Genomic DNA, 19,925 nt, shown 5'->3' with positions numbered 1-19,925 from the left:
AGGATTAGGGCAGTTCTGAAGGCAAGATGTAAGTCAAAAAGTGGCCGATGAGTGTTTAAGTAATTAAATAAGGTGGGGTTGATGCTGCAGTTGGTCAGGTCTAGGTTCTGCAACAGTATGTGCTGAAAGAATGAGGTCAGCTGACTTCCTAAATATACTAAATATAGACCAGGTTATTCCATCAATGGTGGAATGATTTTTTCTTCCCTGATGACACGGGTATGTTCCAAGATCACAATGCCAGAATTCATGGGGCTGGAATTGTGAAAGAGTGATTCAGGGAGCATGAGATCATTATTTTCACACATGGATTGAGAGTTCACCACAGAGTCCAGATCTTAACCTCATTGAGAATATATCGTGTCTAGAAAATAAATCTTGTATCATTGCAGAAGCTAATTGAAACAATGCCACAGTGAATGCGTGCAGCAATCAAAGATAAATACGGTCCAATTAAATATTACAGTGTGTGTCCTTTTTTTTGGGGGGGTGACTTTTTTTTTTTTGGCCAGGCAGTGTATTTAAATTTGATTCTAATCTACTTATGCTACTGTAATCTATTCTACAATACAGTCATACATTGTAAAAATAATAAAAAATAATACTAAAGTCGTCCAGACTATGAAGGATCACATCATGAATCATGTAGTAATTTAAAAGTGTTAAACAAACCAAAATACTCTGTGAAGCATTTAGTTGCTCTTATCTAAGGTGCTGTTTTCTTGCGGTTTCTAAGGCTGGTAACTCTAATGAACTTATCTTGTCAACAGAGATAACTCTGGGCTTCCTTTTCTGGGTCCTGATGAGAGCCAGTTTCATCATAACGATTTTTATGGTCTATGTGGCTGCACTTGAGGATACTTAAAAATTTTCAGATTGAGTGACCTTCATTTCCTAAAGTTTTTTTTACTTTACTAAGTTAAGTAGGGGGTTGGCAATTAAGTTTGGCCACGGGCCAGATATATTCCAAGCAATTACATGGCCTGTTAGAATGGGATGGAGTGCTACACAATAGTCGCTCTCCAGCCCAGAGAGTTGTTGAACCCAATCGCAGAACAGTTGATCTCAAAGCAGATAAATCAAAAGAAAAAAGGAAACAAATAAATAAATAAACACACCGCTGCTCGACAGGATCGAACCCGTGTTGTCAGGGTAACTGTCCAATACACTACCGCTGTCCCGGCTACTGAACTGGGATACGGCCAGGAAAAACTGCCTTATAAGGAGATAGGGAGCCCAAGAACGGGTGGAAAAACAAGAATAGGCGCAAACTAAAGTCACGCAGAGTGCGACAAAGAGACAGGGGAGGGATATAAACAAAAGCTCGCCAGAAAGGTTTTTTTTTATTTTTTTTATTATCATTCATTATAGTTCAAACAACCTCCCGGGCCAGATGTTTCATGCCTATTGCCGACCCCTAATTTAGAACATTAATAAAATAGGGCTATTATAGGGAATATTCACTGTATACCAACTCTACTTTTCTTCTCTTGACAAGGCACATATAGCTGACTGAGAAAATCCAGCCAAGATGTGCAAAACTGTCATCTAAGTAAGAGGTGCTACTTTGAAGAATCTAAAATATAAAACATATTTTGGTTTGTTTAACACTTTTAATTCCATATGATTCCATCTGTTTTTTTCATAGTTTGGATTACTTTGTATGAAAAAAAGCTTTTTAACCTTAATTGTATCTTTACTTATGTTAAATCTTTAATTATGTTAAATCCAGATTTTCCAGATTAGCTGAACTATGAGTGTGTTTTTCTTTCTGTTAATTATTATAGTTTGCTTTAAAGGAGGTTAAAAGAACAGGTCAGGATCTCTACATATTGTTACTGTGAGATTATGAGAGTCAGTAAAACAGATCCTACTGTAAATGATTTAAATTCAGTATTGCACTGCAGTAATGGAGCTCAGCTCTGTTAGCTGTTCATGTTACACAGCACAGTTTAACTCCTGGCTGTTTCTGCTTTGAAGACCTGAAACAGAGTTGGCATAACAGCAAAATGTCACCATCAACATAAATCACCAGCCTGTTCCAGTCGTTTTCACTGCTGCTTACAATGAACAGATGCATGCTGCCCACCTGGAAGTACCACCAACCTGTGTGTGTGTGTGTGTGTGTGCGCAAACACTCCGAGCGCTTCAGTTCTGTCCTGTTCTCCAGATGCTCCTATAGCTGTAACTGCTTCAGCTGGCTTTGTTAAAGGGAAGCGTAATGGTTTAAGTGTTTTTTCTTTCTGCTCACTATGAAGAATGTGTTGGACTTTGCACAGCTTCACAAGATAACAAGAAGCTCTGCTATGTTAATGGTCTGGCACACCAAGTTGACTTCACACTCGGCTCATTCGTCAGCTTTGTCTGGGCCTGGATGCATTTGGGAGAGCCGATGAGACTGCTGTTAGCAATTTTGTTTTGCCATCCTGAAATAATTGCCTGAAACAGCAGTCAGCTCTGCTCTGCTCTGAGCCCTGACTGTAAACAATACCCTGCTGTTTACTATTTCAGATCAACCAGCACCAAACTCAATCAACTCTATTCTACTCTATTCTATTCATGATTATTCTACTCTATTCTATTCTATTCATGTTTATTCTATTCTGTTCTATTATATTCATGTTATTCTATACTATTCTATTCTATTCAGGTATGTTCTGTTCTAATTTATTCTGATCTATTCTATTGTATTTGAGTCTATTCTGTTCTATTATTTTCTGATCTATTCTATTATATTCTATTCAGGTCTATTCTGTTCTATTTTATTCTAATCTATTTTTTTCTATTATATTTAGGTCTATTCTGTTCTGTTCTATTCTGATCTATTCTAATATATTCAGGTCTATTCTGTTATATTCTATTCTGATCTATTCTATCCTATCTAGTCTATACTGGTCTATTCTATTCAGGTTTATTCTACTCAGTACTATTCTATTAAATTTCATTCTATTTCATTATTTTCCTGTACTGTTTGTATTCTATTCTAATAGTATGCTCTGTTTCATGGTTTATTTTTATTCTGTTCTGATATGGTTCTGATATTCTATTTCATTCTAATATATTTGGAGTTGTTTATTCTGTTGTGTTCTGCTCTGTTCTGCTCTATTCTATTCATTTCTGCTTCAGCCTCTTAAGATCTGATGTATTTGGTTATGTTCTGTTCTATTCAGTTCTATTCCGATGTGTTTAGAATATTTGTTCAGTTTTATTATATTATAAACATCATTTTTTATATCTATTCTATTTTATTCGACCACATATATAATTATTTTTAACAAATGCACTCTCTGCTTGCTACTCATCCCATGTATTAACTTTGAAGTACCAAAGATAAACATGGAACATTCCCACAAAAAACTTTCTACTTTTACCGCCTTTCAGTTCACTCTCAAAAATAAGGAGCTTTAAGAGCTTCTTTGAGTGAAGCTATAGAAACACTTTTCCTTTCTTTAACACGTTGCTTTTTCTTTTAATGGTCTTAAGAAGCTAAAGGCTCTTTGCCAATTTAAAGTTTTTTCGCTCTCCAGGAGTGTTTCTTCTGTGGCATCACTCAAATAAGTCTGATTTTTAAGAGTGTGGCTAAAAAGCCAATATAGGTCACCCACCCTCTTTCCTGTGGGCCTTTTGTGAAGAGACCATCGGCTACCAGGAGGAGATGAGCCAAACTGTGAAAATCCAACTAATTACAGCAAAGTTTCCAAGAGTTTGGATTCTCATTAAAGCTGATACTGAGAGAGTGTGTGAGAGAGAGAGAGAGAGAGAGAGAGAGATAGAATACAAGACAGAAGGACCAAGAATGAAAAGAGAAGGGAGGAGGGCTTTGAAGTCAGAGCTGGAGAGGGATGAGTGTGGTTGGGAGAATGGGATAGAGTGGGAATAAATGAAGAGATTCAGTCCTGACAGCACTGAGAATCCTCCTGAGAATTCTCGCTTCTTACAGAGGAGTGGAACCAGTGGAGAGACCAGACTGCTGTTTTTTACCACTGTGTCTGGTGTCATTGCCTGTAGCTGTGTGTGTGTGTGTGTGCAGTGCATGCATATATTTCTCTGTGTCTTTGCTTCTAGCTGATTATGTTAGTGAATTGCCATCTCTCTCACTCGTGCAAACCACACACACACACACACACACACAAAGAAACACACAAACACAAACACACACCAGTCTCTTCTCGTTTTAAATAGACACCCCTGGGAATATCTGTCACTCATCCTCTTCTTCGCCTGCAAGCCTCACGGTTGACACTCACTGTTGCTTCCCATCGCTCTGCCTCTTTTATTGCCACAGTCAGTCTTTCCTTCCCCCTCTCTCTGCCTCCCTCCCTCCGTCTTTTCCCTCTCTCTCTTTCTCTCTCTCCCTGTTTTCCTCATGTTATTCTACATGCTATTTTAAACCCCTCCTCTCCTACGTACATCCACTCATTCTCTCCCTCTCTCTCTGTCTCCCCCTCTCTCTCTCTCTTTCTCTCTGTTTTCCCCCATTCTCTTTTTCTCTCTCTCCCTTTCTCTCATCTTTCTGAAAATTTGATGAGCTTTAATGATAGATGAGTTGCCCTTGATAGCTTGTTCTTGCCTGTCACAAGCGAGACTGCTCTGCATTCCCAGGACCTACTGTTTGTAAGTACAGCCTGAATTTGTGTATGTGTGTGAGTGTCTGTGTGTGTGTGTGTCACCATGTGCCAGAGTAGGCTGTGTGATAAAAGGCCTCATTTTGGTGATTCCGAAAACAGGCAGCGTTTATATTTTTACCTTCCTGAAAGGAAGATGTTGAGGAATGTGGGAGTGTGATGGGCTGTGTGTGTGTGTGTGTGTGTGTGTGAAGATGATCTAGGCACGATGTTAAAGGGTAGCAGAGGCACAGAGCACAGAACACTGAAAATACTGAAAATTATAGAGCTGAAAACATTATTCTTCTCTTTTAAAAGGCAAATATCTTTATTTAACTAATGAAACACCACAAGAAAATCAAAGTTCAGTCTGTATTCTGTAAACTTTCAGAGAATCAAATTACGGACAAAGTATGAGTCCATATTACGAGTTCTCTATTAGAAGTTCTCTGTCTTTACTCATTCATTGCATTCAATGCTCATATATGCTCTTTTGTATGCTTTCGTTTATGCTACGGCATTGTTCAACAAATCTTTAATGAAGGTCTGATTTTGTTAGACATCCTACAAATGTCATGTATGTATACGGTGACAAAATTAAAAAAACAGAAAGAATGAATGTAGAGTATTGACAGACTGTATATGAGTGGGTAATTAAGTGGCAAGAACTTAAACACTCATTTATCTAATTTATGTTCAAAAAACCTTAAAAAAAAGGTGGTTTTGTTATACAGCCTCCAAATGTGATGGTCAGCAGCTGGAATACTACAAATATCATATACAGCTCTTGAAAAAAATAAGAGACCACTTAAAAATGAAGTTCCTTAGATTTTACCTTTGATTTTAAACCTCTGGAATATAATTAAGAGGAAGATGGATGATCACAAGCCATCAAACCAAGCTGAATTGAATTGCTTGATTTTTTGCACCAGGAGGGGCATAAAGTTATCCAAAAGCAGTGTGTAAGACTGGTGGAGGAGAACATGCCAAGATCCATGAAAACTGTGATTAAAAACCAGGGTTATTCCACCAAATATTGATTTCTGAACTCTTAAAACTTTATGAACATGAACTTGTTTTCTTTGCATTATTTGAGATTTAAAAGCTCTGCATCTTTTTTGTTATTTGAGCCATTTCTCATTTTCTGCAAAAAATTGCTCTAAATGGCAATATTTTTATTTGTAATTTGGGAGAAATGTTGTCCGTAGTTTATAGAATAGCTCTTTTAATTTTTTCCAGAGCTGTATGTATATGGCCACAAAAACAGAATGAAAGAATGCAGGGCACTGACAAGCGATATCTGAATCAGTATTTATTTCCACTGAACCACTCATTTATGTCTATATCACGTTGAATATAAATTCAAATATGGATGAAGCCTTCTGTTCATAATCTGCATCCACCACTAATTTATGCTCTCATTTATGCCACGGGATAAATCAGTGACCCTTTAAAGAAGGTGATTCTGTTAGACAGCCTACAAATGTGATGGTCAGCAGCTGCTGACCCCAGTTATGTAAGACAACATATTAATGCAGAATATGGAGTAAAGGTATCCCATTCTGTATTTAACACTAAATATACATTAGACGTTAAATATAAGGGGAAAACCCCTCATTTATGCTCAACATTTAATACAGAATCAAATACAAAGGAAGCATTCTCTCCATATTCTGTGTTCACCATGCATTTATACTGTTATTTTTGCTCTCATTTATGTTATAGCATCCTTCTATGAACCTTTAAAGAAGGTGATTTTGATTTTATTAGTAATCCTACAATCCTGTGAACTTGTGATTCTGTAAGACATCCTACAAATCTTGTGGTAAGCAGCTGCTGACCCCAGTCATGTGGGTAAGAGAGTTAGAGTTAGCAGGCCGCGGTAGCTAATGCTAGCGTCAGAGTAATAGGAAACAATAGCGTCGGCCAGGTGCAGAGTTAGCAGGCCGCGGTAGCTAATGCTAGCGTCAGAGTAATAGGAAACAATATCGTCGGCCAGGCGCAGAGTTAGCAGGCCGCGGTAGCTAATGCTATTAGAATTACACGAGAAAATAGCGACAAACGGACACTATTACAGAGCGGAGATAGCAAATACTACAGCGGAAACACACGAGAGATAGCGACGGACTGGAACACGGTTAAAGAGCGGGTATATCTCACGCCAGAGCGAGGGGAATAACAGCGGAGCGCCGGCTAGGCGCGGTTAGCGAGCGGCGGTGGCTAATGCTAACGGCGGAGAAATAAAGCGAGGGCGCCGGCCAGGCGCGCAGTTAGTGGGCTGCGGGAGCTAACGCTGCCCGATGCTGAGCGTCCACCAACACACAGGACCATAGCGGTTCATATTACACACCGTAACACTTCCAAAGCATATACACACTCAAATAACCCTATTATAGTGCTTTAGAAACATGTATACTTGCACAGTTTCACATATTTCCCCACCTGGATGCAGGATACAGAGAAGACACGGTGAGACAGTGTTTTCAGTTTCAGGTCTCAGATTCATCTGAGACTAATCTACTGATGCCCACCTAAGCCTCTGTATAGCGCCCGCCCCCTAGCACTGCTCCCTCTACTGGACTAGATGATTCACAATACAATACAATAAACCATTTAAAGCAAAAAAAAGATTACATATACAGATGCAAATAGTATACATATATAATATATAAAATAAATAATCACTTAAATGTGACTACACTTTTAAGGGTGTCACAAAGACAAGGAAAACACAGAGAAGCCATAGAACACTGAGAGAGAGGTTAGTGCAAAGACCGACGGAGACAAAGTGGCACAGGGGATCTATTTAAAGAAACAGGAAACACACTAGAATTGGAAACACCTTGGGAAGGGGCGGAGCTACAAATGAGACACGTGGTGGAAAACTACAGACAAGAGACACAGAGGAGCACAGGTTAGGTGGGAATAAGACATGAGACAAGACCAGGACGTGACACATACAGATGTTTCAAACAGTTGGTCATGGTTGAATGGTTGTAGAACCATTGTCTTTACTTAAAGAACCGTCTTAATCCTGCTGAATGAGCACCCTAATGCACATAACCCACAATGCTAAGCACTCTGATGTGTGTGTGTTTTAAAGTATGTGACCCTCTCCATTCATAAATGTATATTTAACGTATACTTTGAATACAATTCCTACAACAGCGTTCCGAACCTTCCGCTGTTCAAGGTCAGGAATGTTGGGGACTGTGTGTTTTGTTGGAATGTGGACATGGATTGAGCCCCTGGCTGAAACTCATAGCGGATCTGTCAGCGTGACATTTGCTGAACACAAGCGAAACAGAAGTAAGGGCGACAGCAGCAGCAGCAACAGAAAGCTAGCAGTAGTGCAGGAGAGGTGATTTAAAGGATTGGTGGAGAAGGAGAGATTTGTGAGGAGCAGAGGTGGCAGAACCCGAGCCAGCGCTTTCCAAATGTTTCACGAGGGACTGATAATCGATGTTATAATACGTAATTGGGGAAGCTCTCAGCTCCGCTCCTCTTTACTGGAGTCGCTCACAGAGGCGAGTGGCATGGCAATATTTCTGCTCTCTGAGCCAATATATGAGACTCATATGAGTCCACTTACTGCTGCTGCTGACCTTCTCTGGTGGAAACGCTGTGATAAGGCTGAACCTGGTGATAAATGCAGGTATTATTGGGGTGTTTTGCACTGCGGGTTAGTCAGGGATAAGAAGTGCTGGATATACCTTTTTAAAATAGGCTTATTTAAGGTTCTTTTTTAGGGAAAGCAATGGTTGAACCTGTACAATGAACCAGTTGGTCGCTGTATACAATACTTTCAGAAATAAAGAAGCTACAAAGGGTTCCTTGAGTTTCAATGAAGAGCTGTTTTTTTTTTTTGTAAAAATACATAAATGTATGAAATGTATGTGTTTGTGTAGAGAAAAACTTTTTAAAGGTTTAAAGAAGTCAGTGTACATGTTCTTTACCAATTTAAAGTGTCAGTCAAAAAGTTGCCATTTTTCTATGGTTTCACACGCTGAACCTTACATAGTAAGGACAATAAAACTTTTGTATATGGTTCTGTAACCTTGTGTGCACTATACTGTGTAGGAGAAAGTAATAGTGCACTGTTGTGAGGACTTATTGTTATTCAACGACAAGAGACTGTCAGGGTATTCTTGACTAAATCACCTCATCCCAAAATTCCCCAGCTCATTCCAGAAGTATTGGATGGAACAGCATCATTCTATAGAACCTAGATCTGTTTCACTGCTCCACAGCTCAGAAGTTTGGAGGCTTTATACCGCTTTAGCTCACTCCTGATATTATCTGCTCAAGAGAGTCCTATTCTATTGGCAGTTCTCTCCTGTTCTGTTAAGGGACTAGACAAGCTAAAAGTGTTTGGAATGAGAATGTGTGAGTGTGTAGTAATACTTGATGTAAAGATTCTATTTTCTAGTTTAAATGCTTGAATGTATTGCACATTTATATTCACTTTTCTTGCAAACATGAAGGAAGGTTCAGACTTTGACAACAGCAAACACAGCAACAGGGGAAGATGTTGTGATCATGTACTTACAAGGCTTTAAAATGTGTATTTTCTTAATTGTGTTTACACGGCGACTATTGGCCACATTTCCCACCAGATTTTCCAGTGGTACTGCCCTGTTCCATTTGTATCCTCAAGCTTTCAAAGAAGAGTGTAAGCTATCTGCTCCCAGTGAAGAGTGTGGGGTTGTGTAACTGGTTCACTTGCTCATTTTGTCATGTGACATGGAAAAATGAACGGATACAGACAAAATGAGTGCACAGTCTGGCAGAAATTTCCATATGTATTCCAATCCATATTTAACGCTAAGCATTAGTTAGTGGTTCTTTTATGACATTGCCTATTTCTACCACTTTTGGATGGACATCGACTCATTTAATGTTTCTTCTGAAATCAATGTTATTAAAAGAAGTTTATCCTGCTTTTGTTGTAGTAATTGTATTGACAGTCCAGGAAAGGTTTTTTACTAGATTTTTATTGTATCTTAAATATTTGTGCAATCCGAGGATCGCTGGTTTGAATCCCAGGTCATGGCGCTTGTCATCGGCAGCTGGAGCCTCAGGATTCTCTGGGCTCTTTCTGAGCGGGGAGATAGCGCTCTCCCCCATCCATAGTGTGATGTTGTTTAGCACAGGCTTCTGTTAGCTGATCAGAGCTGGGTCCCTGCACTTTCCTCCAAGCAAGTTTGAAAAGATACAGTGTCTTCTCTGACTTCACCTATTTCAGAGGTCTAAGTCATTTGTCAGGAACAGCAATGGTGTTCCCGGGTCAGTTTGAACTAGTGCATGTTTTACCTCTAACACGTAACGGTTCAATTAGGATAATTAACTAATTTTTCATTAAAAAATACATGTTCAAACTTTATTACTTTTGAAAGACCAACATATAAAACACAACATTTTTGCGTAACATTGATACATAACATTGAAAAATCTTGCTTTAGTTTTTGTTTTTGCAAATATGTGAGACGAACCATTTTCATATTGTATGTTGATTACACTAATTAGGGCAAGCAGAAGAAGTTTCATACTAAAAAAAAATACTTTTAGCTATTTTACCTAGATCTTCAAACTTTAAAACAGTTCAATTTGACTCATAACATAACAAAAGGGTTAATAGCAAAGTAGGCTCAACAATTGTTACACGTACCCATTTCTAGGACTTTCTAGGGGGTAATAGCATATATACTACAGTATATACAGTATATAAGGCGCCTAAATCCTATCAAAGCAAGCAGCACAGCTGTTCTCAGGCCAGCATAGAGATGCGTAAGGTCTGCTGGCACAGGTTGCCCGTAGAAAACCTGTTTGTTGTGCTGTGATTTCTGTTCCCCGGTGCTGTGTTTGATTATAGTAATTCAGTTTGTTGTGGTTTTACTGCATCAGCTGTAGAATGGTGGTGTGTTGCAGAGCTGCAGCGTTTGGATTACCTATTTTAAGTATTTTCATTTTGCTGATTCTTATACCCACCATCGCAGCAAATGAAACGAGCCCGGCTTGATGCATAGTGCGGTTAGTGTAGCGTGCTTTATTGGTTTGTGTGTGTGTGTGTGTGTGCATGCATGCTGTCCCCTCTAGCTGCCATTGACTCACAAGTGTGTGGCCGTGCGTATTCTGACTGCCATGCCTGTGCGTGTGTGTGTGTGTGTGTGTGTGTGTTGTTTTTTTTTGGCTCTGTGTCTCTGGCTGAGCCTCAACATGAGAAGAACTTTGTCCCTGAAGAGTGTCCTACACACAACAAAGCCTCTATTGTCTTCTTTTATGACTGAATTCATAAATACCTTCTAAAGCTATAGATCAGAAAGTATGCAGCTTATGTGTGGACATGCACTGTCTTCCCCTTTACCCTTTCTCTCTCTCTCTCTCTCTCTCTCTCTCTCTCTCTCTCTCTCTCTCTCTTTCTCTATACAGCTCCCTCCTTTTCTTTTCTCATCTCTCAGTCTCTGTATACGTACATATATATGTATATATATATATATATATATATATATATATATATATATATATATATATATATATATATATATGCGCAGTGAGTGAAAGCGCAGCAAGCCCTGACTGACATATAAAGTGCATCGTCTCTATTAATAGACTCCATCCAGCACTCTCTTACTCTCCTCCACGCACTCGCGTGCACATGCCCGCCGACACACACATATGCAGACATGAGCTGATTCAGCTGTAGTGTCCTTGCTCTAGGAGATTCCTCCAGTCACATCAGGCCTCCACCAATAGCAGAGGCACATGTGTTACAGCAGCCTTCCCTGTGCAGTGCGTAGCTGTGGGCTACAGTAAAGCAAAGTTAGCCCAGCCATTCATACACTCATACGCTTAAACCCCGCTGTCCTCCAGCTCCTCGACTGCTCCCTACTGTCTCAGCAAACAGACAGACAGACAGACAGAACCAGACGAGCCACAGAGTCACAAAGTGCTCATGCTGTCTGTTGTCTGGTTACTATAACACTAAATAGCCCCAGCATCACTGTATACTCAATGTAAGACATGCATTGCATGCAACGGTATTATAATGCAAGTTATATTCAGCTCTCAGAAAAAATGAAGAGACCACTTAACTTTCTGAATCACCTTCTCTAATTTTGCTATTTATAGGTATATGTTTGAGTAAAACGACTGAAAAAGACTGTAAAAAAAAGATGGATGCCGTGTCGCCGTTCCCATTCATTCAGTGAAAATGAAGCCAAAATCTTCCTCCATGTTGGCGATCCTGATACCCGAGTCTGCACAGTAGAGACCAGAGGAGGGAGAAAGACTGTGGAGAGACAGCCTACTCATTTAAATAACCCCGCCCCTGAGGGCTGTCTCGCGGTCACGGACTGCAGAGCGGAGCTGATGGTCTGTTATTGGTCCCGCCCATAACCAGCCCTTTTACAATAACCACACCTTTTTTAATAGAGCTGAATAACGTTTTATATAACGAATTCTGTGGGGATATAAAAATTTGACAATATAAGCAGAGGTTACACTAGCTGTTGCATTTAAATAATGGAGGTAGAATTACAGTATATTGGAAAACAACGTGATTGAAAGTTGTCTGTTTTGCCATTGAAACCTATGGGGATGGGTGGGGTTGCACAGCTTTCTGAAACCGAACAGCAGGGGGCACCCGACCTGTGGTGGCTTCACTTTTGAGAGACGATGCTCTGTCCAGCTATACACAGTCTATGTTCTATTTCAATTAAAAATATTGTCATTTATTTGCAGAAAACGAGAAATGGCTATAATAACAACAAAAAATACCTTAAATAATGCAAAGAAAACAAGTTCATATTCATAAAGTTTTAAGTGTTTTAAGAGTTCAGAAATCAATATTTGGTTGAATGACCCTGGTTTTTAATCACAGTGTTCATGCATCTTGGCATGTTCTCCTCCACCAGTCTTACACACTGCCTTTGGATAACTTTATGCCACTCCTGGTGCAAAAATTCAAGCAGTCAAGCATCCATCTTCCTCTTCATTATATTCCAGAGGTTTTCAATCAAGGAAAAACATCATGAATAAGTAGTCTCTTATTTTTTTCCAGAGCTGTATGTAATACAGTAGTTTGTGCTGTGGTAGACAGTAGTCACAGTGCTCTGCTGGCCTCCAAACCTGTTGTTAGAACTGCAGAAGAGGGACCGACTCAACATTGATGCTTGCAGATTTAGAATGCAATGTCAAAAAAGCTCATGTAAGTGTAATGTGTTGGTCTCCAAATACTTTGTACACCAATAATTTAGTAAAGGTTAGGTGAAATACTGTGGTGGTCAGCCATGCCCTGCAACCAGTGGCACATAGTACATTTCACTTGTAAAGGGATATTGGATTTAAATAAATATCAAATATTACACAGTAAAAAAAGTTGAAGAAAAATAATTGTTCCTACAGGAGTCTGATAATCAGAAACAAACCTCAACATCTGCAATGGGCTATTTTTTCATTAGTCCTCACAGTTCCTAAATAAGTATCATAGAAAATCTGTGGCTAAAAAGCTCAGAAGAAAACATCATGCAGGACAGCCCCAGATTCTCACAGAACGCTGGCCTGCACTCATACTGTGTTTCAACAATTCGTGCCCCAGCCTGCTTACGTCATTACTCACTGCTTAGTCGGCTTGCCGGTGTTGTGTTGAATTCAGCACCCCCTGCCATGAACAGCACCCTCTCTCAAGAGGACGTACACAACAACTTCTTGATAAAAGGCTGAGATAATTTACTTTAACTTACCTAGAAATACACGCCGAAAGTCATGGTTATCTCAGTCATGGTTACATACATACCGTCATAGGGCACTTCCGAGAGGGGGTGCTTTTTCTGGCAGAGGTGCTGAATTCGGCACAACACTGCCATGTTTGTTTACAGGAATATCGCATCACTGACTGTTTCGTGCTTGGGCACGGATGGCACTTACACTGCATGCTTACAGTGCTCAAATCCAAGTGAACTGGAGCGATCACACTAGTCAACAAACCCTGCTTTCGGAGGAAACCATGCCCAGGCACAGTACGGATTGCCTGGTGTGATCCAGCCCACAGACCACTTTCACACATCACCAAATACATGAGTCTGCACCCAGGATTGAATCTGGACTCGTTTGGAGGAGGTGCTCATTATTGCTGTTTGGCTTTTAGACAAAGAAATTCTATTTGCATTGTGAATCAATTACGCAATTTTGATCCTCACTTTTTGGTGCATGTTTTGCTAGATGATGAAGTCTACGTTTATCTGTTTTTTACACTTTTTTTATTTTCTCAAACAGAAAAGGGCAGTGTTTTCCAGAGTTATGCCACACGACAAAATGAGCCAGTAAACCAGTCAATGCGAAAAAACATTAACTAGAAGTGAACAGGGTCGAGACATGTTCTGTAGCTGTTCTTTCACACATGCAGCATACACCTAGACATAAGCCATGTCAGACGTATTCTCACTACAGGAAATGTTTCACAAGCCACCTGTGAAGACAGGAGCTACAGCATGATCCACTGTAATATTCTGGAAAATGACAGGCTTTATTCACACATAGGTTCACTCAGACATTACCCAGACTTTAACTTTAAACCAGGGGGCTGGCAGGATAAAGCACAGGTAATGTCCAGTAAAACTGATCTGGACATTTACATTCACACATAAAGCTCCTCCAGGTGATGCCCAGAACAGTTCTGGCTTACTGTTCATGTGTAAAAGGGGCATAAGTAGTGACTAAGCAGAGTTCCAAACTATGACTTGGGGTCATTGTCCCTTTCTGTTATTTTAAACCTGCAAATAAAAAAAGATTTTGCTTTAAATGTTAAAGAAATGAATCATCTTTAGCTTTAGTGGTGTTACGAAAGAACACAATTATAAAAGCAGGAACATGTTTGACGTATAAATACCATCTCTGCTCTGTTCACATGTCCTTAACAAGTCTTGGCAACTTTACCTTTTAACTCTGATATCTCTTATTCCTGGCTTCACTTATCAGAAGAATGATTGGCCACCTAAACTCCAGCCAATGGTTCTTTGAGTTCTTTTCCCAATCAAATGCAAGCTGATGGCATGTTTTGCAATAGATAAAGGGTTTGGAATCACCATTGTTTTTATTTTTATACTGAAGTCATTCAGACTATGAAGGAACACATAAGGAATCATGTAGTAACTTAAAAGTGTTAAACTAACTAAAATGTGAAGCATTTTGAAGAGCTCTTATTTGTTAACAAGTGCTTTTAACCTGGGGTTTCTGAGGCTGGTATCTTCGTTTTTGGAACAGTCCTAATGAGAGCCAGTTTCTCCATGACGCTTTTAATATTCTTTGCAACTGCACTTGAAAAAATGTCTTAGTTCTTGATTTTTTAGTTTATTTAATTGAGTAATTCTTTACATAATATAGAGCATTCATCAAATAGCGCTGTTCACTGTATACCGACTCAACACAACTGATGCTCTCAAACACATTATGAGGACAAGAAATTCAAGTACGTAATTAACTTTTGACAAGTTAATCACAGCCGTTTACCATTCCATGTGCAAATCGGTCATGTAAGCAGAGGGTGTTTCTTTAAAAAATCTAAAATCTAAAACATATTCTGGTTTGTTTAAAACCTTTTTGTTTACTAAATATTTCCATATGTTTTTTCTTCATATTTTAGATGACGTTAGTATTAAATAATGGAAACCACTGAATTTAAGGTGTGTCCAAACTTGGCCAAACTGGTACTGTATATATACACACATATTCATGTCACAATATTACGACCACCTCCTTTATTACTCCTCCCACTGCATCACTTATGAGCTCCATTGAGCATATAGGACCCTTTGTATCTCTATAATAACAGTATGTGGCCCATCTGTTTCTCTGCATACTTTCTTGTTTGAGAATATTCCACCAACCAGAAAAATGCAGCCAATAGCATCCTGTAGGCAGAGTCATGTGACCACTGATGAAGGACTGGAAGATGACCAACACAAACTGCAGCAACAGACAGAAGCAACAGAGCTTCTGTCTTCCGTCCTCGGACTTTACATCTACAAGGTCAAACAACTAGGTAGGAGTGTGTAATAGAGTGAAGGACAGTGAGTGAACACAGTGTGCAAAAACTCCAGCTGCTGCGTCTGATCCACTCATATCAGCACAATGCACACTTTTAACTCATCAAGTAGGAAAAGTAGGGTAAAAGTAGTAGGTTAATAAAGTATGTAGAGAAACAGAATATCTACACTCTGTAATTATAGAACTACACGGTGCTCCTTTATGATCAGTGGAGCTGATAGGGTGAAAAATGAATGTGGAGGTGGTCATAATGTTGTGTCTTGACTGAATGTATACTGTAGATATTCTGACAGGGGTGCCCAAACCTCTGCTTATTGTACACAGAGCCATCTGTAGCCTTCTCAGCACTCTTACACTGCCTGTAAGAGGAGAACCAGTATCAAATAGCAGACCTCAGAGTGTCTGACTGGTGACAGTTTTGTTAGACATGGGAAGCTGTGACAGAGAAAACAAACCCTCTCTCTCTCTCTCTATCTCTCTCTTTCCTTCTCTCTCTCTCTCTCTCTCTCTCTCTCTCTCTTTCTCTCTCTCTCTCTCTCTGCTGAGGCAGAGTCTCGGTGACAGCGGCGTGTGGCGACGGAGTTAAATTGGCTATTTCCATGTAAATATGCTCGTGCGGTAATTACAGGCGAGATGATTGAGGACGGGCAGTGTGATTTCAGCAATCAGAGCGAAGAGCGGCAGAAATGGAGAGGTGCGGGGAGAGGTGGAGGAGGAAGACGAGGATAATGGCTTACATATAGAGACAGTGGAGGCACTCCAAAGCTGTGTTTTCTTTCATAGGCTTAATTAGGAGGCTGGCAATGACCTTTATCTCTCTCTGTCACTTTTTTTTTGCTTTTTTTAACTTTCTATGTTTGTGTGTGTCTCTTTCCCTTTCTCTCTCTCTCTTTCTCTTTTTCTCTTATTTTCTCTCTCTCTCTCTCTGTCCTTCTGTCTGCAGGGAAAGAGGAATAAACCAGGGGTCGAGTCAGCGGGCACTCCAGACTCCGCACGAGGCCGAGGAGAGAAGAAAGCCATCAAGTAGGTGGAGGGCATCTCACACACACATATATACACACTCTTCTCATTCTCTCGCTCTAGGTTTCTCTCTCTTTCATCCTTTCTTCCCACTTTTTTCTTTCACTATCACTATCCCTGTCTCTCTTTTAGTCTCTCTTTCTTTCTTTATTTATTTATTCACACTCTTCCACTCTTTATCTACCTCTTTCTTTGGGTTGGGGTAATGAAGGGTGGTCTCTTTGCGCGTTTTGCTCACTCTACTCTGTAGGAGAAGAGACGGTAAGACAGGGCAGGAGTCCAGTTCCAGCTGTCGACCCGATGTGATGACCTGAATCCTATCTTTCCCCTGTTGATATCTTAACTTGATGACTTGATGACATGATGACTTGATGTGCGCTCATGTGACTAACCCCTTTGAACTTCCTCACCTCCTTTAACCACTTCCAGCTCTCTTCCTTCCTGTTTTTCTTTTTATATGTTTATTTATCTGTCACTATATTAAAAATGTTCAGCTGCAGGGTGAAGCTCGCTTTGCTCTCCGCTGATCTGCTTAAGTAGAAGAAATATATCAAATAAAGAGATAAATAGCAGATCATCTCACTCTGTTTAGAGGCTTCTCCTCTTCTCTATTCGCCGAGGAGTGTCTCTTCCATTATGCATGATTCTGCTCCTTTTGACTGATAGCATCTCTGAATACAGTGAGCGGTGCTGTGAGTGTGTAAGTGTGTGTGTGTGTGTGTGTGATGGCAGAGTGTGAGCAATGGAGAGCGACGCCGCACTTAGAGGATGAATCTGTTCTTAATAGAGGATTCTCTTTTTGTATTTGTGTGTAGTTGTGTGTGTGTGTGTCTTTGTGTGTGTGTGTGTGTGTGTGTGTGTGCGTCAGGTGCTTGGCAGTCTTAAGTATTGCTTTAAATGAGAGTTAAGTGGGATGAATGTGTGTGTGTGTGTGATGTTGGACGGGGTGCAGCTGTTCTTGCTGGTTTGAGTTGGCGGCAGTGGCAGCGGCGGCAGTGGCAGCGGCGGCAGCAGTGGCAGCGGCGGCGGCGGCACAGCAGTGGCAACAGCACTCAAGGCACTGAAGGAATGGAGAGAGAGAGAGAGAGAGAGAGAGGGAGAGAGAGAGAGGGAATGAGAGAGGGAAAGAGAGAGAGAGAGAGAGGGGTCGTTTGATCTCTCACTCGTGACTCATGTAAAACGGAGTTCAATTGCCTCCGTAACGCAGCTGCACTCCGAGAGTAATAATAACAGGGCACCCGTGTTTGGTTTGTCTGTTTGCAGGTGGCGCTGAAGTCTGAATGACTGAATGAACCCCTCTCCCCTCTTCCCCCCTCTCTTCCCTCCTTTCTCACCACACCCCTCACTTCTTCTTCTTCTTCTGCTGAATTTCGTGGCTATGAGTTTCAGCGCGGTCGGCTTGATGTGTTTGTTATTTTCTTTGTTTGATGACGAGCGGAAGCTGGTTGTTTGCTCTCTTTGGGTTGGGCTCTCTGTGGAGATTGCTCCAACGATCTGCCTGACTCTTTTTTGTTTTATATATATATATATATATACATATATATATATATATATATATATATATATATATATATATATATATATATATATTCTTATATTCTCTCTCCCTGATGTGTTTTAGGTAATATGCTCTGCGGCTCTGAGCGCTTAAGTCGTGATTTAGTGGAGTCCACACATTTCTCCATTTCTTTTTTATCCATTGTTTTCTTAAGAGTGGCCTTTCTAACGCTCCTCTTTCTCCCAGGCTAAACAAAACATCTGTAACAGGGTGGTAATTGAATGTGTTTATGTACATTTTCTGTATTTGCTTGTGCTGTACTACTTGAAAAATGAAATGTTTGGTTTGATTCGTGTTTTATTGTTCTTTTTTTTTGCTCTTTTTTTCTTCTTCTTTCATTGTTTTCATTGTTTTTCTTGCAAATGTGTGTTTAATGAAACATGAGGATGCTCTAACTCTACTCTAACTCATTTCCACTCTACGTCTATATATATATATATATATAAATATATATATATATATATATATACACACACGCACACAAAACTTGACACATCTCACAGGAGGGCCTTCACTGCTGGGGTAAAGATATAAAGACTCTATCTAAGGCTCTATAACTGTTCACTTTGTCACTTCATGCCTCCAATGACTAACTAACCGATGGATGGATCTTTAGATGGGTGCCTGGTGAAGTGTGTGTGGGTGTGCTGTGTCTCACGGATGTGTGTCTCTCTCTGGCCTTCAGTGATCTAGACAGAGACTTTTGGAATAACAATGACAGCAATTCAGAGCAGCAGCGGTGGAGCTCCTACCCGCCCAAGGAGTTTGTACTAAACATTTCTCCCTATGCCCCTTACGGAGACCCTCGCCTCACGCTCAAGTGAGTCTGTGTCCAGGCTGGTAAGAGACCCCAAACCCTCACCCAACAGCTCCCACCCCATTCCCCCTACTTACCTTCAACCCCCAAGGCCTGGCAGGACTGTAGAGCACAGTCTCCACATCCTCAGTGCATGACGACCCTTCCTCAAAGAATTGATCTAATCTCACACTGGTGAGTGACTATGTGTTCAAACGCTCGTAGACAACTGCTCATCCAACGTCTCTTCTGAAACATAACACTGTAACACCGCCGTATATGAAGATAGTTAACAGATCTGCTGTGAGATCATTAAAAAAAAGAGCATTACTCTTTAATTAGATCACACACATCACTGCTGGTTGCTGGTGATACTGTAGATGATTAGTTCTGGATCACGGATGCCGTTCCCATTCCAAGTCATCCCAAAGTTATTGGCTGAAGCTCACTGTGTCGCTCACTCCAGAGGACGCAGTTCCACTGATCCACAGCCTAATGCTCCATAGTTCCGTAGGTTTTATAACCCTTTTGTAACCCTCTAGCCGATGCTTGACATTGGTCACGGTGACCTAAGCGTAAAGTCATTTTATTCTGCGCTTTTCAGTAGTGATTTTATATATATATATATATATATATACAGCTCTGAAAAAAGTAAGAGATAGCGTAAAAACAATGAGTTTCTTTGATGTTACCAAATTGAAAACCTCTGGAATATAATCAAGAGGAATATGAATGATCACAATCAAACAAACCAAGCTAAACTGATTGAATTTTTGCACCAGGAGTAAAGCGGCATAAAGTTATCCAAAAGCAGTGTGTAAGACTGGTGGAGGGGAACATGCCAAGATGCATGAAAACTGTAATTAAAAACCAGGGTTACTGCACCCAACTTAAAACTTTATGA

The 19,925-nt window shown here is 40.2% G+C and overlaps 1 protein-coding gene across 1 annotated transcript in view; it reads left to right on the top strand.

Moving 5' to 3' along the window:
- syt7a (synaptotagmin VIIa) overlaps positions 1 to 19,925 on the top strand; it is a 235,351-nt gene that overhangs the window by 121,849 nt on the left and 93,577 nt on the right. Inside the window, exons 3-4 of the mRNA XM_007235122.4 lie at positions 16,591 to 16,670; positions 18,911 to 19,045. Of these exons, the coding sequence (XP_007235184.4) occupies positions 16,591 to 16,670; positions 18,911 to 19,045 (215 nt within the window). The remainder of the gene's footprint in view (positions 1 to 16,590; positions 16,671 to 18,910; positions 19,046 to 19,925) is intronic.

Source organism: Astyanax mexicanus, chromosome 2 (assembly GCF_023375975.1).
Source record: "Astyanax mexicanus isolate ESR-SI-001 chromosome 2, AstMex3_surface, whole genome shotgun sequence".
Taxonomy (NCBI): domain Eukaryota; kingdom Metazoa; phylum Chordata; class Actinopteri; order Characiformes; family Acestrorhamphidae; genus Astyanax; species Astyanax mexicanus.
This window is presented reverse-complemented; position numbering and strand designations above follow the sequence as displayed.